The sequence below is a fragment of the Paramormyrops kingsleyae genome, chromosome 11 (genome assembly GCF_048594095.1).
Source record: "Paramormyrops kingsleyae isolate MSU_618 chromosome 11, PKINGS_0.4, whole genome shotgun sequence".
Lineage (NCBI taxonomy): Eukaryota > Metazoa > Chordata > Actinopteri > Osteoglossiformes > Mormyridae > Paramormyrops > Paramormyrops kingsleyae.
The window spans coordinates 16,218,818-16,239,347 of record NC_132807.1 but is presented as its reverse complement, the minus strand read 5'-3'; the positions used below and the strand labels follow the sequence as shown (position 1 = coordinate 16,239,347).

At 37.8% G+C, this 20,530-nt stretch overlaps 1 protein-coding gene across 6 annotated transcripts; it reads left to right on the top strand.

Moving 5' to 3' along the window:
* The first annotated feature begins 346 nt into the window (after positions 1 to 346).
* Positions 347 to 18,422, top strand: pax6b (paired box 6b). 6 transcript variants are annotated; one of them, XM_072718129.1, is made up of 13 exons: positions 347 to 718; positions 3,352 to 3,497; positions 6,703 to 6,756; positions 9,964 to 10,094; positions 10,560 to 10,601; positions 10,691 to 10,906; positions 11,182 to 11,347; positions 15,881 to 16,039; positions 16,238 to 16,320; positions 16,435 to 16,585; positions 16,853 to 16,965; positions 17,174 to 17,324; positions 17,661 to 18,422. In XM_072718129.1, the coding sequence occupies exons 2-13, from the start codon at positions 3,485 to 3,487 to the stop codon at positions 17,744 to 17,746; spliced, it is 1,365 nt and encodes a 454-aa protein (XP_072574230.1). In that variant the 5' UTR covers positions 347 to 718; positions 3,352 to 3,484; the 3' UTR covers positions 17,747 to 18,422. The 6 variants fall into 6 exon arrangements, with proteins under 6 accessions (XP_072574230.1, XP_072574233.1, XP_072574232.1 ...); XM_072718132.1 differs by lacking the exon at positions 347 to 718 and adding an exon at positions 6,413 to 6,481 and having other exon boundaries at positions 3,318 to 3,497; XM_072718131.1 differs by lacking the exon at positions 347 to 718 and adding an exon at positions 6,409 to 6,481 and having other exon boundaries at positions 3,318 to 3,497.
* Positions 18,423 to 20,530: the final 2,108 nt, after the last annotated feature.

The window sequence follows — 20,530 nt, the reverse complement described above, 5'->3', positions numbered from 1 at the left end:
CAGTAAACCAAAAAGAATTTTCGTTGCCCGGGGACACCCCCTCCCCCATCTACCCTCTCCATCTAAGACTCACCCGCCCGCCCTACAATTAGAGAATTATTGAGATGATAAAGCTCCCTCTGGACTCTCTCATTGGCTCGTGAGTTCCCCTTTCCCTCAAATCCTGATAAATCAATGGCAGCCAACGCACCCAGTCTCTTTTGTTGATGTTTTCTAATAGACCTTTCTCTCTCCAGGGATGACGTCAGTCGTATTCACCACCATTTCCCTCCCCTTATGATTTTTTTTTTGTTTAAAACTTTTTTGAGGGGGCACAAAGACCACTTTGCCCGAGGGAAAAAATAGCGACAAGATTAGGGTTTCTTTTCAAGGCCCAGCATTACTTGCTACTAATCCGAATTTGGCTAATTGATAGTCTGTAAAATCTCAATCGTAACCTGAAGATGTTGCTCGAGATATTCCACTAGATGGACTAAAAGGCAAAATTTTAACAATTTTTCTTCATTCTAATCGATTGAGTAGACAAGGTTACTTTGTCAACGGACGATCTGAAGTTTGTTTTTGAAAGAAAGACTTCATCTTAAAGAAACAAAAACAGCGGATTTACAGCTTTTCAAAGAAATTATCTTCTGGAGCTATTGGTTCCGAAAACTTGCGCGGCAGACCCCTCTGGGATCTCTCCCTCCAATCTCCAATGCAGTGAAGATCGAGGAACTGGGTTTGTACTAATACTATATTAACCTTAACTGGCGTGTGATTTATTAGTTACCTGTGCTTTTACCGTTTACAGTTACACACACACGCACACACACATACATACACGTGTGTGTGTGTATATATATATATATATATACACTAGACGTACTTGGCGTTCCTATGCCGTTATTCAGTTTTTAAATTGTTTTGCGCTCCTTTAACGAAATTGTCTAAAAAAAAAATCAGTGTGGCTGTGTGGAAACGGGGCTGATAATTTGGCCTGCAGTTATGCTTGCTTACGGCGTTAGTATTGTTGCATTCGGTGCTTGGATTCTCTTTCACAACAGGTTAGACGCATAATATTTTAGGTATCAGATACCATTCTGCAACAAAATATATGTTTCTGTCGGCTATGCATTTGTTAGACTCCAGAAATCAAGACACACGATAAAACCAAGAATATAAATCTCATTACTTAAGATTAACGGTCTAATATAAATATGTGCACGACAGCCTAAATACAAATAAATACTCACACGATGCAAGAAGAGAAATTCGAAAAGCACAAATTCCTTTAAAAAACTTTTGCCATTTAAGAGGAAAAAACACTGGCAATATCACTGTGAAATGACCTCCAAGAGCTGGACAATATTCAAAGTCAAATTTAGAGACAAGTTTTGGAGAATTTATTGTAATGATTCTCTCCTGGAGGTTCGCCGCTGTCTTTCCATTAAGATTACAACACGGACTTTCATGTGCCATGACTGCAGAATCCAGAAGGAAGAAAAAAATTGTCTCATCCCGAGCTTGTATTTATTCGACAAAGCAGTGTGAAAAATACGATTATAAGCCATCAGCATCAGGAAAATTGGCACTGTGATAACAAGTGAGAAAGGAAAAAAATCTGAAGAAGTTATTTGAAAATATGAGACGAAGTGGCAGCTTCACTGCAGGACTCAAGATGACAGTGCATGACGGTCCGGGCCGCTCATTATCCTGCTCCCATTGAGGCGTCCTTTCACTCAGAGGCAAACTCTTTGGCAGTGTCGTTTGTCTCCTCATTGTACTTTAGTTCGGAATGCAATGGTTGTCAGGACTCTTATTCACTTTCAAGATAGTTTATTGATGAGCTCTGACTTTTAGCACTTTTCACATGTCAAGAGAAGTCAAGTGTATGCATCCACGACTTCAATTTATGCTTTGCGCGTTCCGACACTGTTCCCCCCTTTCCTATACTCGCCCCCTCTCCCGCCCCCTGCGTTTCCCAGTTCTTCCGACCTGCTCTGCTCCATTGGAATAAATGATTGGAACACCCTGTGTTAAGACTGGTGCTCTGAGTGTAACCTCAAATGCAGGCGCTGAGGGGTTGCTTTGGAGTGTACTGAGGTGTGCGTTAATGGTCAGGCATTCAACAAATGTAATTCTGCTGTGTGGTCATAGCTGCAAAGTCATTAACTTGTTTTCCATGATGTTTTCTAGGCAGCTACAGAAGAGGTGCTGCTTCTTGGAAATGGTCAATTAAAATGTACAGAGCTTACTTTAAGCACTGGACGCGAACGATAACCGGCTATGCGTATTCAGTTGGTGAGAATGGTTAGCCAAAGCTTTAAATGTGATATTAAACAGAGTCAACAAAGGCACGTGGAGAAAGTTTGTGATTGTTTTAGTAAGTACACTCAAAGGCTATTTACAAGTGGACTTAATGCATAAAGTAAATAAAGGTTTTTCAGCTTACAATGGGGTGCTTTCTCCGGCCAATAGATTTACCACGGAGGTATCTCGCAGATCACTTACTGCTACTATTTTCAAATGACCCGGATCGCCATTTGCTTTGCATATTTATTCCTGATATTTATCGATGTATATTGTATATTTATATCAAATGTACATTTCACTTACATAATACTTTCGTATAAAATATTCCTCTGCTAAAAACAAACGTTATCTAAAACCAAAATTATAGCAATTTACATTGTACTGACTGAAAACCTGTGTCTTTGTTAGTAAAAAAAAGTGTTCGCAAAAAATATAAATATTCGAAGTTTAAGCATTTCTTATCATAAAAAAATGAACCGTAATTAATTGTAGATCGAAAACAGAAAATGTAGTTCGCAGCTCCAGCTTGACTTATGAGCACATGTGTTTGCACTCTTTCCAAGTACTTGAGATTTAGCTATAAAGCATTCTTGCCTTCCTACTACAGAGTCGCGGAGAGCTGCCGAACCGTCCAATAGGCAGCTTTGAGGCAACCCATTTGCTTTGCATAAGGCAATATTTAGTGTGTGAGAGACGTGAATTTGCATGTGTAGAGTGATTAGTGGGTTTGAAAGGGAAGCTTGGCTCAGCCCCGTTTCCCGCTCTGGCAAAGGCGCAGGAGGAAGTGTTTTGCTGGAAGATGATGACAGAGGTCAGGCTCTGCTAATGGGCCAGTGAAGAGCAGCGTAGGCGAGGCACGGACCAGGAACACATACATTAATGCACTCGTACCATCACCAATCAGCATAGGTGTGCTCTCTCTTTCTCTTCTCTCTCGATCCCTCCCTCCCCCCTCTCTCTCGCTCACTCACTCACTCACCCACACACTCGAGCGCACATTTTCAGTCTCTCCACAGTCCTGCCATCCCACTTTATTGTCAATCTCTGTCTCCTTCGCAGGGATTTCCATTTCTACAAAAGATCGCTGGAAAAACTATTTTACTTCGAACTCTTCAAAAGAAATCCTCCGGCATTTCGGCTTCGTCTCAGTCGCAGTGAAAGTTACTGACAGGGGCTTTGACAGCGGCGCAGGATGCCACAGAAAGGTGAGTTCAGACATCTTCTGCAAGTTTATTTTTATATTTCTAACGGTTTGTATATAACAAATGAAATGAAAGTGAATTACTGTCTAAAAGGTCCACGCACAGTCGCATATATATTCACCAAAATTTATTATGAACGTTCAAGGATGTAACCTAAAACAAAACGAACGTATTTGTAATGAATGAACTGGAAATTATGCATAACTACTTGGTGTAAACTATGTTTCATTCATCCAAGTAAATCTTTTAAAACTGCAGAAAACATTTATGTCGACTGCAATTAATCGTAGAAGCCGTAGGCTGGAGTTCGTGTTCGGAGGAGTTAAAGTGTGAAATTTGAATGGCTTTCTGGATGGCCTCCCTACTTATTTATATGCTTCCAAAGCGCCCATATCTCGGTGTTTTTGGACAGCTTAACGCTTATTTATGACAGGAAAGAGTAAAAAGTCACATTAGGCCAAGACAGTGATCTGTACAGAGAATGGAGATGCAATGACCCGATGAGGAAGTGTGTCAGGTTGAATCATGCAGGCATACGATCTCACCCGAGCATTTTCACAAAACACGGAGAACTTGTGCGCTCGTTTATGTCTTCATATGTGCCCAGGCAGAGCGTTAATGTTATCGTGCAGAAAAATCAACAAGTCTATGAGTTTTCTTTTAATTTAGTGGTACTAAACAAGGATGCCACATACATATTTAATTTAGTAAGAAATGTGAATTATTAAAGACAAACACACACACACACACACACACACACACACACATATATATATATATTAGAATTTTAAAATAGTTGGGTTCATTTTTAATATTTTAACATATGACATTTTGAGATGAAGAATAAATGTACGATATGTATTATAATGTGCATGCATTTTGGTAAAAAGGAAATTAAGTGCTATATGCTAAGTTCATTTAATTGGAACACAAATATTAAGATGGAAAGCATATAAGACTATTGAATTATATTGCGTTATACATATAGAATATATATTTAAATTTATTACTAAACAATTATTTAAAGAACATATCGCAATGATGGGTTAATTACATTTAAATGAAACCACGGTCAAACTACTAGGCCATTGCTAATTTTTTTCTACATATGAATGTTGTAAAAGCAGGACACGGAGGCCTGAATAAGCATGTTTAATTAAGGCGATTGTTAGGGATTTGAAAGGGGACAGAGATGCAAATTAGGCCTAACTTAACCTCATAATCTGAAGACGGTGTTTTCAACTTTAAATAAATCATTAACCGAAACATGTATAACAACGTCTTAGCAAAAAGAGAAGAAAAAATTCAACACGAACGAATCCCGGGACCAGGAGAGTCCGATAAATTCACTGAATAACAATAATAATTCACTGAAGGTTGTGGTTTCATCAAATTCTGACTTTCAACAAAGTTTAATAATTGCTACCCATTGTGTTGGCTACGCGGTGAACATTAGGAACGACACGTGGGGTTTATACTTTGAATTATTACTGAAAATAAAATCAAAACTAAGTGCAGGAATACAAAAATTGCCGAAAGTCTTTCTCATAGAAGTTTAGTGTGTGTGTTTTGTTTTACATTACCCATCATGCTTGAGTGGTGCTGAAAGTTGAATATAGTCTACACGTTTCCCCGGGATTCGCATAACTTATATTACAATCTGTGAAATGTATTATTTGAAAGAGCATCGACATTAATGTGAAGATTTAAATAAATAATATTTGGGTTTAAAGTAAACACGTGCAGGTGTTCTGTCTGCGTGTGTGTGTGTTTACTTGTAGAAGCACGACGGAATACACACACATCGCAGAACTATTTTTTCGTGAACGGAGATAATGAATGCTCGGACTATTTCTTCACTGGCCTCCTTTTTAGCAAACCTATTGAATGGGGGTCTTTATTGTGATTGTCTTTTTCCAATTGAGCGCCCAGCTGAGCTGTTGTATCTTTTTACAACCTCTAACAACCCAGACCAGTAACACAATTACCTCGAGATATTTATAACAAGAAATTACTTTTCTATTTCCCAAGACGGGACAAACAAAAAGCATTTGGGTCCGGGCATCGGGTCAAGGCAGAAACCAGCGAAACAGTGCTGGTGTTGAGAAGGTGTGTGTGTCTGTTGAGTGTGTGTGTGTGTGGGGGGGGGGCGCATGGTGCTGGGGGAGGATCCCTTCAGCTCTTTGTATTCTAGAGAGTTGTTGGTACGTTTAGTTGGAAGCTGTGTTGCTAGTTAGGGAGCCCAAGTTTTGCTCTCTGGGTTTTGGTATAGAAGCAGAAAGGAAGCCATTGTTAAATTCAGCGGTCTTTGTTGGAGAGCCTTCACCCCCTCCCGATCTAACTTTCTTGAGCAGCGAGGCGAGGTAGACAGCGTGTGTCACTGTACGGTTCAGACGAGAGGATCTAAAGAGGACGGAACAAGTAAACACAATTATTTGAGATTTAGAACTAGACCAATTAAAAGGACAGAAAATCGCGATTAGTATTTTACTTAATTTTTAAACGAAAATCTGCCGGAAATTGTTCGTTAGGCCGCAATTATAACAAGTTTGAGCTGCTGGCTGAAGTTTAAATTACAGCCACGGTCCAGGAATTAGACACAGACGACTAATGCCAATGGTAAACACTAGCGCGACAGTCCGACTGAGAGGCCCTAACGAAAATATTTACTGATTTTCTAAATAAGATTTTCTAAGTATATGGAACATTTACAAGTAATTAACCATCTTAAAATATAATAATTATAAAATTTATAATAATTAAATAATTAATTATTAAGAAATTACAGTTTAGGAAAAAATGCTCATTTAGCTGCGATGTTGCATAGCAATATTTTAATAATAATATTAGTGTTGCATTTCTAAAGGTAGGAGCTAGAAAAAGTGTACTAATTTACTGTTTTGCTTTGTCCTAGGAAGACAATAACTAGTGAGCGGCAGATGAGAGACTTTAAATTGTTTTAAGCGGAAAGTCAACTGTGTTTCCAGGCAAGTTTTAAATCTGAAATACATTAAAGTATTGTTATGCAAATTCACGTGTGGGATATAAAAAAATCCAATCAGTTTAACTATTGATGTATAACAAGCTATCCGTCGAATTTGTATTGAGATTTCGTACGAAAAGGGTACAGATGTTGGTACTTTGAAAATTCCTTAACGTTGAAAAATGCCAATACTGATAATTGTTATTGTTTCTTTATGACTAATAGAATACTATAACCGAGCCACGTGGGACTCTGGCGTAGCCTCCATGATGCAGAACAGTAAGTGAAGATTTTTCTTTCATAGGCCTGCTTATTAAACATCTATGAAGGAATAGATATTTCGCTGTAAATTGCAAATCGATTGTAAATTGCAAAGCGATGCTCGTAAATGAGCGTTTAGTTTTGAAAAAATAGGGTAACTTTGAAGACAGACAAACGACTAGTGCTTCAAAACTTTATGCATGTATGTATGTATGTACGTGTCTATCTGTCTATCTATCTATCTATCTATCTATCTATCTATCTATCTATCTATCTATCTATTTATCTATCTAGCTAGCTAGCTAGCTAGCTATCTATGAATGTAGATGGTGTTTTGTTTGTATATAGTCTTGTGTTTGTGATTGATTTTAATCAACCACTTTGTGGTACTTTGCACAGCGTACAGTCGATGTCTGCAGCTCATAGTCAGAAAACATTGTTCCTTCTGCGAGGATGTTTTAGCATTCAAGTCATTCAAGTGCTAACAATTAATTTGTCGATAGCAGGTGTTGGTTGTATTAGCAATACTTATGAATCGCTCACCGTTCTAATGTGATACTCTGTGAGAGACTGGAAAATGGATCGGTCGAATTTTATTTCTGCTTGAGCTGATATTGAATAATTGTAAAACTGACTGAATTACTGTTAGCACGCTGGATTAGCTGTGCGTGTGTGAGCTGCAGGAAACACCTAGAAAATAAATGTTTTACGGAGATTATCGGGTCAGTAAGGCGACACAATATATTATTCGCGAAAATCGGTTAGGTCTGGTTTATTTTACTGGACTATATAACTGTGCCCAGTTTGCATATAAATTGCTGAAATATCAAGACGGAAACGATCTATTCCCAAGCAAATAAATTCGAAACAACTTGCATGCTGGGACTTTTTTATTTTTTAAATTGATAATGTAATTTCCAATTTAGCAGAGAAAAAGACAAACATTTTCTTTCTTTTTTGTGGCCAAGGGACATCTGTAAGGAAGGTGTGCTGAAAGATTTCTCATCAACCTTAATAAATTAATTCGTGTATTGAAACACATCTCGTTACGATCTGAAATTACGCTGTCCACACAAGACACATGTACCTATTAAATTTGGCCTATACATAAATGATACAAATCGCCAATACAATGTGGTAAAACATGTACCCAAGATCACTATCTTAATACATATAGGCCTACTTCCTAAGTAATCAAGATTCGATAGCGTATGATATTCAGATAATTGAATCTTAAACACCAGTATTTAATATCTTATGCAATAAAATTTGATATGTACTAAAGGAAAGGATCTCGGGTCAGACTTCTTAAATAAATTCTAAATTAAATGAGCATCGATCGTATTTGTAATAAATTGCACACTCCGACACGAACCAGCTGTTCCATGCTAAATTAAAAATTTAGATCTTTTTTTGTTAATGGAGTCGATTCAAAAGTTCTGTAAAACCCTGATCTGCGTACGGCTGATATTAATGAGATGAAACCATGTTATAGTGTGTGATCCCTGGTGCAAATTTCTGAAGAGATATCATTCGACTGGGGCCTTTAGTTTGTTTAAAGGTCGCGATGGGCTCTTCGGGCTTTGTTCTAATAACTCCTGGGTGTACGTGGTACGGAGCATCCAAATTGACACCATATGCTTTCCTATTTAGTTGACAAGCAATAGAATACAAGGCGAACAACCATTGCCACGAGGCAAGATCGACACCACTCACCATGGGGAATTACATGATTAAGACTCAACCTTTCAAGAGAAAGTTCGATTTTATGTCCTTATCTGACTCTTATATCGATCAAATGGATTTATTTCAAAGCCGCGAGGAAGACGGTTCAAAGCCCATACCAAGGCAAACCAATTTCTAGACGAGACACGATTAATTCCTCTTAATCTGGGAGTCACACACAGGAGATGGAGATGGACAGTTCATCATTTTGAAATCTGGTTGAAAATTATGATGATTACGTGTAACATGTGCAATTAAAATTTCATAGGAGCGCGGTGTTTACACGCGTATTCGCAGTTGTAATGTGTGCAATTTATACAATTATAATGCATCCTTATATATACCTCAAAACACAGATTAACCGCCAATTGAAGATGCACAGTATGGGTGTAAACAATGGCTCCGTAGGTCCGTTTCTAAATATTAATATATAAAAAAAACGAATGTCACTTTCCATATATTAAGGACGAGGCGCGCCCTTGTTGTCGTGCCCGCGCGCAGCCCCTGGCTACCTTAAAATGAAGCTTCCCTTGAAGGGTAAATGAGTAGAGTCCAATTTAGTCTGAATGATATCCAAATGCAGACAGAAAGGGTCGTTTTATCATGCTACTATTTGTCGTGACGATGCGATTTTCAAAAGCAGAGCAGTGTCATAAAGTGACATGCCTGCCACAAGTGCTCCAACTGATCTTTTCAATTAGCCTTCCATGCATGATCCAGGGCGACTTCCGCCTATTTCCAGAAATTAAGCTCAAACTTGACGTGCAGCTAGCTTTATTTTAAAGACAAATGTCAGGCAGGCTCATCATATTTCCCCCTCTTCTATATTTGGAGCTTATTTATTGCTAAGGAGCTAGTGGTCTTGGAGTCAATTTAACGGGAGGCTTCCAAGAGAAGGGAACGGAGAAATAGTGAGGAAGGCTTCCTCTGTTTGGCTTCAGGTTTGGCGTCTTATTGTAAGTCTTCTTGGACATTCTAGTCCGGATATTGGCGATAAGATGACATTTAACTAATTGTTCATAAATGCTTTTAAAACATTTTGGCAGAATCGGGATTTTAACAAATATGTGTATACATAGATATGTAAAAGTAATTATATAATACAGAATGCATCTTATGTGATATTCTATATGATTATTCTAGCCTTCCTCAATATGCGTTTTGTTCGTTATCATGAACTAATCGTAAAGACATTTTAGTGTAGATTATTTGCGGCTGCTGAGGACTATTTCATGTCCTGCACGTGCAGGACTATAATAAACAAGCCACTGGTTGTGTATAATCATTACAATTTTATAAGCAAATAATTTACTGTTAGTTATAAGTGAGAGAATATGATAATCAGTTATTTATATTATGGCTTAATTTAAGCTTGAAATGAATACATTTTTGGGAACGTTTATAGAAAACTATAAAACTATAAAATATGGATTTTTATTTTTGATGAACAATTTTCTGGTAATGCGTGGAGCGAACAACGAGCTTGCTGTCTCTTCCCAGGTCACAGTGGTGTGAATCAGCTTGGTGGTGTGTTTGTCAACGGCAGACCGCTGCCGGACTCAACGAGACAGAAAATAGTCGAGCTTGCTCACAGCGGCGCCCGCCCGTGCGATATCTCCAGGATTCTCCAGGTGATGAAACTTACATTCTTCAGTCGGACAGAGGATAAACGTGTCCATAAAAGTTATCAATCAATGTATTTTGGAAACGAAAGCAACTCATTTCTTACCTAAGATGTCTAATATCAGACGTTGGATGGTTCATTGATGGAAAATTTTGTCTGTTTAAAACCGCGGCTCCTGCATTTTTGGTTGCCGGGATATCATCGAACAATTTCTTCAAACGTTTCATCGTGGGCTTTCGTTATGTGCGGGAAATGGCTCGCATCATCCTCTAAAAGATGTTTTTTTTTTTGTAAAAGCTTAATATAGCTGTTACATGCACTCATTCATCAGCGACTAAACTTAGATTGTTCCGAATTTAAATCTAATTTATATTTTTGGACATCTATCGACATTTTAAAGAATAGATGTTTTTTTTTATACAATAAGCACAATAAGTTATCGTACCATTAAGGTATATTTCTTGTGTTATAGACCCATGCTGATGCAAAAGTCCAAGTGCTGGACAATGAAAACGTAAGCTTATTATTGATTGAAGTCTACTAATATACTTAATATTAGTCTTAAATAATGTATGTGATTTGTGTCTATTGTTCTCTATTCAGGTATCAAATGGGTGCGTGAGTAAAATCTTGGGCAGATACTATGAAACCGGCTCCATTAGACCCAGGGCGATCGGAGGCAGCAAACCAAGAGTAGCGACTCCTGAAGTGGTCGGGAAAATCGCTCAGTACAAGAGGGAGTGCCCTTCTATCTTCGCCTGGGAAATCCGAGACAGACTGCTGTCAGAGGGAGTCTGTACCAACGACAACATACCAAGTGTAAGTGCATGAGTTGTTAAATGTCACCCCTTTTCACCGATTCTTGCTTACATTAGATAATAGAAAAAACGCAATAGTACTCGTGTGAAATTGAAGTGTGACTAATATTTACCATATGTATTTTATCACGCGCAGTTAATTGCATGTTTAATGTCTTCATAGAAGCAAAAGAACCTATAGTGATTTTATATACTTTCGTATGGCGCGGGCTCATATGCATGCCCTTTGGCGAGCAAAACCCAAAAGTGTATCTCGATTTTGGTTTTGTCTTCTAGGTGTCATCGATAAACAGAGTCCTCCGCAACCTGGCTAGCGAAAAGCAACAGATGGGTGCAGATGGCATGTATGACAAGCTGAGAATGCTGAACGGTCAAACAGGGACATGGGGGACCCGGCCGGGCTGGTACCCCGGAACTTCGGTGCCAGGGCAGCCAAACCAAGGTAAAGCAGATTATCGTATCGATTATTATTCATAGGTGTGAAAAACTCAGTCGTCCTTCAGTTTGTGTTAAATCGGAATGATGATATATCAAATACAGGTTAATAAGAACAAAATCAATGTAAATGAAAAACATAACGAGCTTGAGATTATCTTAAACAACAACAACAGTAATATATAGCGATTTATTTAATAGGTAGCGGTTTATTACGGTAACTTGATTTATGTGTACAACTGACAGCAGTACAAGTGACTTTGATAAAAACTACGAAATAGGCATATTTTAAGACAATTTAAATATTAAATAAAGGACAGAAATATTTGTGAAGAATGTTATATCTATAACATACATATTTAGTGTAACCACTAAAAGAACATTTAGCCATATTTTCTGGGTATACACAGATACACACACACACGTTACTTATCAATTAATTACTCGGAATTTCAAACTAACTGCAGCGCAGTTTATCAGTTGCGATAATGAAATAATGCAAAATAAACGAGTTGCTGGATGTATTGTTAAGATTTTCAAATGACAGCCAGATCCACCAGAAAGAATACGTATCACAGTTAACTTATGGTAGTCTTACATTCCGTTTCAGTAAATAACCTCAATACATCCCCTGTGCTGAAACTGGGCGCAATGATATCTTAAGCAATATCCAGCAACGTGAATTTTGCCTCTCACTCCTAGCCCCACTCGTGCAAGAAAACTGAAACGGTGTACGGAGTATTTGTACAAAGGGTGTTTCTGTCACACGTAAGAATTTGTTATGGGAACAATTCTGTCGCTATGTAATTGCTCATTAGAGAACGCTTTGTTTCTCATTAAGGCGACATGAATAAGCGTCTAGTTGGAGGAGACAGCTGTAGAAATGTTCCACCGGAAACCCCTGGACACGATATGGCACCGCTTGCCAATTAGACATGTCAATTTTAAGAGAATTAAACAATATAGGATGGACTCTATACAGACACATAAAACCGTTTTTCTTTCTATTTGTGTCAGTCGACTAATTGCTGGACCGAACAATGGACAGCATTAGAGCACCTGTTTAACATGGGTTTATATTTTCTGTACCGCCCAGTTCAGTCTTAAATTTACGCGAATTTTCTTTCATGTACAGTCCATTGAATCGCATATATGTCTTTTTTTATAAGTAAAAGACATTTCTCGCTTAATAATCATCAATAACTGGTGCTACAATTTGCCGACCCAACAGACATGAAGTTTGGATTATAGCCAAAGGAAACGACATACTAGAACTATGACTAATATTGCCATTTATGGAAATATATATTGTCAATAATTTAATATCTAGTAAATTCATAGCTTCTGCGTTATAGTTTATCCAGTCATCTTGTTTTAGATATGCCATTGCTTTTCACCATTATAATATGCAACGAAAACTAAAAAACGAAGCCAACGATTAATTTGAGTAACTGTTCGTTATTGGTTGAGAAAAAGTTTAACCCAATTAAAATATATCGCTTATCTACTTGAGCTATTGCTATATTTGTTATATTTATGGATGGATTAATAACCTCCATAAAGTATAATATTTATGCCAACAGTTAGAACAACAATTTTCAAAATCGGTTGATATGATAATCAGTGACCGTTGATAATTTTATTTACTTTAATATCCGTAATTGTTTTTCGTTTTTTGGTTTATTTTTAAAATTGGATCAATTAATTTTATGAGCTAAAATATTAGCAGATATAATATTAATAAAAGTATATTAACAAAGGCTTTGCGGATTTAATGCTTTGAAAGTATTAATACTTTTCTTGTATTAAATGAGCCTTAAGAAGTCTTAAGAATCCATTAGTACAAAAGCATAAGGCTGGGTTCGGTCTCAGAGGGGGGACAAATATGGTCTCAATCTGATAAATGCCACGCAACAGTGAATAAAATAATGGATACATCGAGAGTGACAGGGCCAGAAAAGAGACAACTCTATCCGACGAGGTTAAAAAAAAAAACTCTCCAGCGATTTAGTGTTTTTTAGGGATCACTGTGGCAGTTTCTCTTATCTTTTTCTTATATGAGACTAAAGCCTTCTATGGGATTTAGACACTTTCTCTTTCAGTCGGCTCCAGAATGTTTTGATCCAACCTCTATGGCTGAAAGGATGCCGCACTCGGTTTGCTATCTTTTTTGCTTGTTTTCCGCCTCACTGAATAAGACACTACGATACATTGGGAATGATTTTTTTCCCAGAGTTTTTTTCTTTTCTTTTTTTTTTTTTTAAGAAAACAGATCCTAAACCTAGCGTCAGTTGGTCTCCCTGTAGGATAATAGCACTCACATTCACTCCTTTTTACGGATTAGTCCCAAAAAAGTAATAGTGCAGCACAGAGAACTGAAAAGATTTTTTTTTTTTTGGGGGGGGGGGGGGGGTGGTAGGTGGGTTCAGATCGAGATACATTAAAAGAAGATAGCTTAATTGTCCATCGCATCTTATTTATTTCTGGCATTTACGTTATAATATAGTACCCTGCACCTTAATGATACTCTACATTATTATTATAAATTATATGATTAATATATTAATTATTGTTGCTAATATTTAATATTTCTTCTTCTTCTTCTTCTTCTTATTATTATTAATACTATTTCTAATAATAATAATACATATCATTGTTGTTGTTAATAAATATTAATCGTTTTGGGTAAGACATTAAACACAAAATAACGATGAGAATGACGATTGTATAGTTTAATTGGTTAAAAGTGTTTTATATTACTGAGAAGTTCTACATTACTGTAAATGAAATTTCGTATTTATTTAATGATACATGTTTAAGTTATTCCATGGCTGAACCCCTCCCCACTTCGAAATTGTTATGCAACGTCAAACGTGTCCACATTCCTTTACAGGGATAAAATCTTTCGACTTGCGATGATTAATTGCTTTTGTACGGTAATCCACCCAATAAACATGTCGACATTTTATTCATGAACATTTCAACAAATAGCAAATAGCCTTTTCAATGGAATGGTAAATAAAATTTGATTATTTAAAACAATATGTAGCGCTACAATACACGAATAATATCAATAATATCATATTAAACTTCCCATGCAGGATCCGTTTCGCTGGGCTACATTTCGGCTCCTTGGTACGATAAATGCTTACGGCGCAGTAGGTCGAAGCTTATCAACTCATGGTAGTAGTCTTCCCGATCTCCTTTGTTGTACAAACAGGGAAAGAGTATAGAGATGTCCTATTCACGGTGTCCGGAGTGTTTCTCTCCCATTGCCTATAGAAAAGTATAAATCCTAACTGGCGTTGAACGGGCCAGCCCAGGGGACAGTGATTAATGATAGTAGTGCATAAAGGTTAACACACTGAACTGAAAAGTCTGTTGACTGGGATCCTCGTGCTACAATGCGGAGCGCTGCACGCCTCGAGAGAATCCTTTTGTTTCCTCCTCCAATTGTGTTTTTAAAAAAATTCTGCCCACGAAAGTTTGCCAACCCACCCTGTCCCGAGAGTTTAATAGTTTCTCTTACTCCACTGGCATTGTATCATTGTGAAAAGCAGCTCCTTCTATTCAAGTGTTGGTGGTCACCTCAATAGGTCTACAAACGCCCATATGGTGACTACCATTGAAGAATCACAGTATTTGAAAAGGGGAAAGTTTGGGTTTTAAAACATTTCAGTTGGCCTGAAAAGGTTTTACCACATTTTGTCACATTTCCCTTAACCATTTGAGCGCTTGGCCATTGTTGATCAATGATAAAAGAATTTATACTGAAGCAACAGCCTAACCAAAGTATATATCACAAATTATTTCACAGCCTAGTAGAGGGTCATGTTCGTTAATATTGCCGCTGTACAAGCATCGAATATTATAATAACATCACACGTTAATGCATTCCCGCAGAAGCGTCTACTAGCCAGTTAAAAACATCTAGCGAAAGCGCACATAACGGCACCGTTAATATCGCACTCTGATATCGCGCCCAAAATGAAAGAATAAAAAAGCTTTCACCTAACGGCGGCAACAATAAATGAGCACTTTCCTTAAATCCAAATACACATTTGAAGATAATTATAGCCTGCTTTCAGTGAGTATTTAATTATAACCTACGAGGTAATGAGTGTCAAGTTTTTTTCCTAATTTTTTTTTTCCACAGGACAAAAATGCCCAAGGTTGCTTCGTATTCTAATTCCAACCCTAGTCAAAAGTGGAGAATTTGCATGTTTGCATTGTTGCCTCAAATTAGAGATCTTCTGACTAGCACTTATCATCGAAATCTAATCAACATTGAACAAAACAAAAAGATCACTTGAAAACAAATACCGCTTATTCAATGTAGCTCTCGAAAGTTTTTTTTTGCGCAATAGCCTATTGAAGGAAAGACAGCGGCGACTACTTTCACGCGTCGTATTTGCCATATATTCGGTTAGATGAGTCTAGAAAAGATTGCCTCCCAAATAACATGAATTTGTTGTGCTAATATGCTTATAACAGTAGAAAATGCACTTGAGCTTACGTCAATGTTTTGCTTATTTTACAGATGGCTGCCAGCAGCAGGATGGGGGAGGTGAAAACACCAACTCAATTAGCTCCAATGGCGAGGATTCGGACGAGACCCAAATGAGGCTACAACTGAAAAGAAAGTTGCAAAGGAATCGCACGTCATTCACGCAAGAGCAGATAGAAGCTCTGGAAAAGGGTAACTACTCGGTTAATCTGCTTACACTTGTGTAGTGAGCCAGTGTAATACTCAGGCAGAAATTTATAACTCACTGCTTTGAATCTGAATCCCTTCTACTTACATTATAAGCAAAATATTATAAATATACGTTGACACATGTCATTATATATTATTTATTCCATATTGATGATTTAATGCAGATGTGTTTTTCTGCAGAATTTGAAAGAACTCACTATCCAGATGTTTTTGCAAGGGAAAGACTCGCTGCCAAAATTGACCTCCCAGAGGCTAGAATACAGGTGAACTAGGATTCCTCAGTTTGGCCTTTTCCTAATTGTACAGCACTGGTAGAATATATGATAACAGCAATGTAGCCAGATGACTCGCGATCAACGATATCCTTGGGCATGCAGGTGTGGTTTTCAAACAGAAGAGCGAAATGGAGGAGAGAGGAAAAACTCCGAAATCAACGAAGACAAGCCAGCAACTCCTCCAGTCACATTCCCATCAGCAGCAGTTTCAGTACGAGCGTCTACCAGCCGATCCCGCAGCCGACCACTCCAGGTCAGTGGCTGACAATCTCCACACTGGCCAATGTTTTAACGTTCAGCCATCACAATAAATATAATTTCTGCAGATTTTAAATGTTAGGCGTACACTGTTGTACAACAAAACATAATTATATAAAAATACAGACACAGGTCTTGCAGTATTTCATCTCAGGAAATGATATATTCTGATACTACAGTTCTAATAGCAATTATTAATATCTCATTGTTCTATAAAATGTAATGATTTTAATGTTTTCTTGTTGTTTTTCTCTCACCGCAGTGTCTTTCACATCAGGGTCCATGCTGGGAAGATCAGACACTGCCCTCACTAATACGTACAGTGCCCTGCCACCTATGCCAAGCTTTACCATGGCAAACAACTTACCCATGCAGGTGAGGGGCACAGCAAACAGACCTTAATTTTCTAGACACCGAAGCTGATCCATTCACTGAAGGTCGTAAACAATCTGTTTTAATGACTGATGGAATATGTATAATGTATGCCCTGAAAACAATAACAAAGACTTAACATACATTCGTTATATTTAGAGTGGAAGTCATATAGGTCCCCAGCTAACATATATGTATGTTCTCCTTGCAGCCCCCAGTGCCTAGCCAGACATCCTCCTACTCTTGCATGTTGCCCACGAGTCCATCAGTGAATGGGCGGAGCTACGACACATACACTCCTCCTCATATGCAGGCGCATATGAACAGCCAATCAATGGCCACCTCTGGTACCACATCAACAGGTAGGCACTTGTTTGATCACAGTAAATTACAAAACAAAATCACCTCCTTGCTATATTCACCTTATATCGTCTTTCTGACTGTTAATTGAATAAATAATTCCATAAACTCTACGGTCATGCATACTTGTATCCATTTCCTGCTCCACCTCTGTGGTAAGATGAGATAAGATCATTGAAATAAAATGATTGAAATAAAGTACCCTTTGGTACATCTTTTATTTATTGGATGATGTCCAGTGTAGGGGGGGGGGGGGGGGGGTGCGGCAGTAGCACCTCCCCCCTGGCAGACTCCACATGGTGCACGTGGACTCACACGTCATTTGTTGTCCTCCTCAGGTCTCATCTCCCCTGGAGTATCTGTCCCTGTCCAAGTTCCAGGCAGTGAGCCTGACATGTCTCAGTACTGGCCAAGACTACAGTAAAAAGATGCTTCACTTTGTGACTTTCCACTGGAAGTTGTCTGTTCAGCAGTATTGTATAAAAAAACAACAACAAAGAAAAATGAAAGACAAACTCTGAAAGAGACGTCTTTTGTACTGGGATTGTGCCCTATCCTTATCCTGGCACACGAAGACTTGAAAAAAAGGAAGGAACTGGACTCCTGTAAAGTGCCCGGTGTTATATCCTAAATGGAACAAAAAACAAAGTCATTTTTGTTGTATTTGTATATGGCCGTTTGTATGTCATGATGAAACACAAGAACAACCATGGATTGACTATCGAGCTGAAGTTGGGGAACGTATGAGTCAGAGATTCTGCGGTGCGTAGATTTTATCAGCTTATTTCGAGTCCATCTACCAGTCTTTGTACAGATTGTGGACTCTGATGAAGCAAGCCTTGTATCATTCCAATGCAGAGCTGGAAGAAAAGTGTAAGCCCCTTTGATCTGTTGTTCCCCCTCAACAAAGTTGTCGGCAGATACAGTGTAAGTATGTGGAAAGCGAAATACCTGCTGAAAAGGAAGTGGAAAAAAAACTTGGTAGCTAAATGGTAGATTGTGTCTTCGATATAATCCAATTTGTTTATGTCAAAATGTAAGTATTTGTCTTCCCTAGAAATCTCCCAGAATGATTTCTATAATAAAGTTAATTTCATTTATATTTCCCAGAATATTCTATAGATGTTTTATACACATTTCCATGCATCATAAATACATTTCTTTAGGCAAGTTAATTGTTCTTAGGTATAGATGTACGTTAGTGTTTTACAGTCAAATCATTTTTTGTGCAAATAGAAATATTTCATTCCTATAACTGATTAAAAATGCTTGCCAGAGATTTAAACGTAAGTGTTTGGAAGTTGTTTACAGCTACATATCAGAATTAACCATTAACGATTGTAAAACAGACCAAAGCCGTTGTACTTAATTTCGAACACAACTTTCTTTTTAATGCTAGCCTTGTGTTTCAAATTTTGTAAATAGTATCGTTATTTTACATTAGTTTTTCAGTATATTGTAGGGTAATCAATCAATCATACATTTATGATTGAAATCTACGACCGTTACTAACATCATCTACAATACCTAGGATTATATTTTGGTGTCTGCCTGCAACACGACTCACCACAAGGGTTTTCGCAACAGTGCGTCATGTTTTAAATGAAAAATTTATACTACTGTCTCTTAAATATTTCGGTTTAATTTTATTTAAAATGGAGCTTTCTAAATGTATTTTGTGAAAAGTATAAAATGTATTTTGTACAGTATGCTACTGCCCGGTGAGAGATTGATCTTACTAATACTGTTTATAAAAGTTATTCGTTAACAAAGGACATACAGGAGGAAGTATTTTCAGTCGCTTGCTAAAGGTAGTAGAGTATATATAAAGCAACAATTACAACTATCAAAATGCAGAAAATGCCCTTCAAAAATACCATAAAATTGCAATAGTGGCAGAACACCAAGAAACCTCCACGCACCTGTTAAACTGTGAACCGAAGGCCCGTGTAAAACATCAACCACAAACCTTTTAGACACCTTGGTATGAATTCACAATAATGAGAACTGCTTGAGCAGAAAAATCCCTGTTGAAAAAGATGAGGCAGACGAGCGATAAACAATAAAGTCGCCTGTAGCCAAAACGAGTTAAAGGAGTGATTGTGTAGCAGAATGAGTTATTTTGCTTCGCTTGCTGGCTCAGCAGGGAGGGTGGCAGAAAGGGAAGTCCCATTGAGCAGGGTCAGGTATTGGCTCTTGCGATTGTTCAGCTCTTTCTTTCACACTTGTGGGCATTTCACTTGAAATAAGCAGTGATTAGGCAATGTAATTCATAACAATTCAAGCTTGAGCCAATAATATACTGAGCTATACAGCACAATAAGAAAAATGTACCTCTTAAAGCAAAATACTTGACCCTTCTGGATTACTGAGCACCGTGCCAGAGACAGTCTTCTATACATGCCGTTAAGTCCATTCAGAATTTTTCATCCATTTACAAAAATAAAGAAACAATCCCATTGTGATGCCCAACTGTCTCACACACAGAATAAGTGCAGCTTTGTAAGCAAAGCTGGTCTTAGAGGACAGTGTTTCTAATTCACCTGCTCTTTTAAACTGTGCACTGACTACAAATGTATAATTTTCATTAAACATCAGTAACAGGGATATTTAGCAACTCGTTTTAATCAGCTTCTTACAGGTTATATCCAAAGCTGAGATTCAAACAGCTACATTTGATCAGTTACAGTAAGACTCCTAACCTTTGAAATTGCAGGTGTCATGTGCTTGTTTCCATTCATCCATCTTCTAACCATTTATTCTACTCTGCTGGGGGGCTGGGGGCTGCTGGCTGTACCCTGGACTGCATAGGGCCCAATGCTGGGATATACCCCTGGGGAGTCCCAGCCTATCACGGCGTAGTTATTGCGAAACAAATGTTTTGTATGATTTTTTTTTTTTTTTTTTTTTAATTGAACTACCAATTATAAAATATATTTGTTTCTTTAAAACACTCCAGTATTGCATATACATCTTGTAATTTGCTTTTGGTTAAAAATATATTTCTTTTATCATTTAAAAAAAATAATAATCAAAATTAACCGCATTAACTATAATTGTAGGTGAAGCCAGAGATGCCACTATCATTTAAAGTTATAAATCCTTTATGTCGAGAAGTCGTAGTGGACGAGGTCGTCGGGGTGAATCATGGATAGGGGGGCTGGCTGAACTGAGGGAGAGACATCGGTCCTCATGTGACGATGTTGAG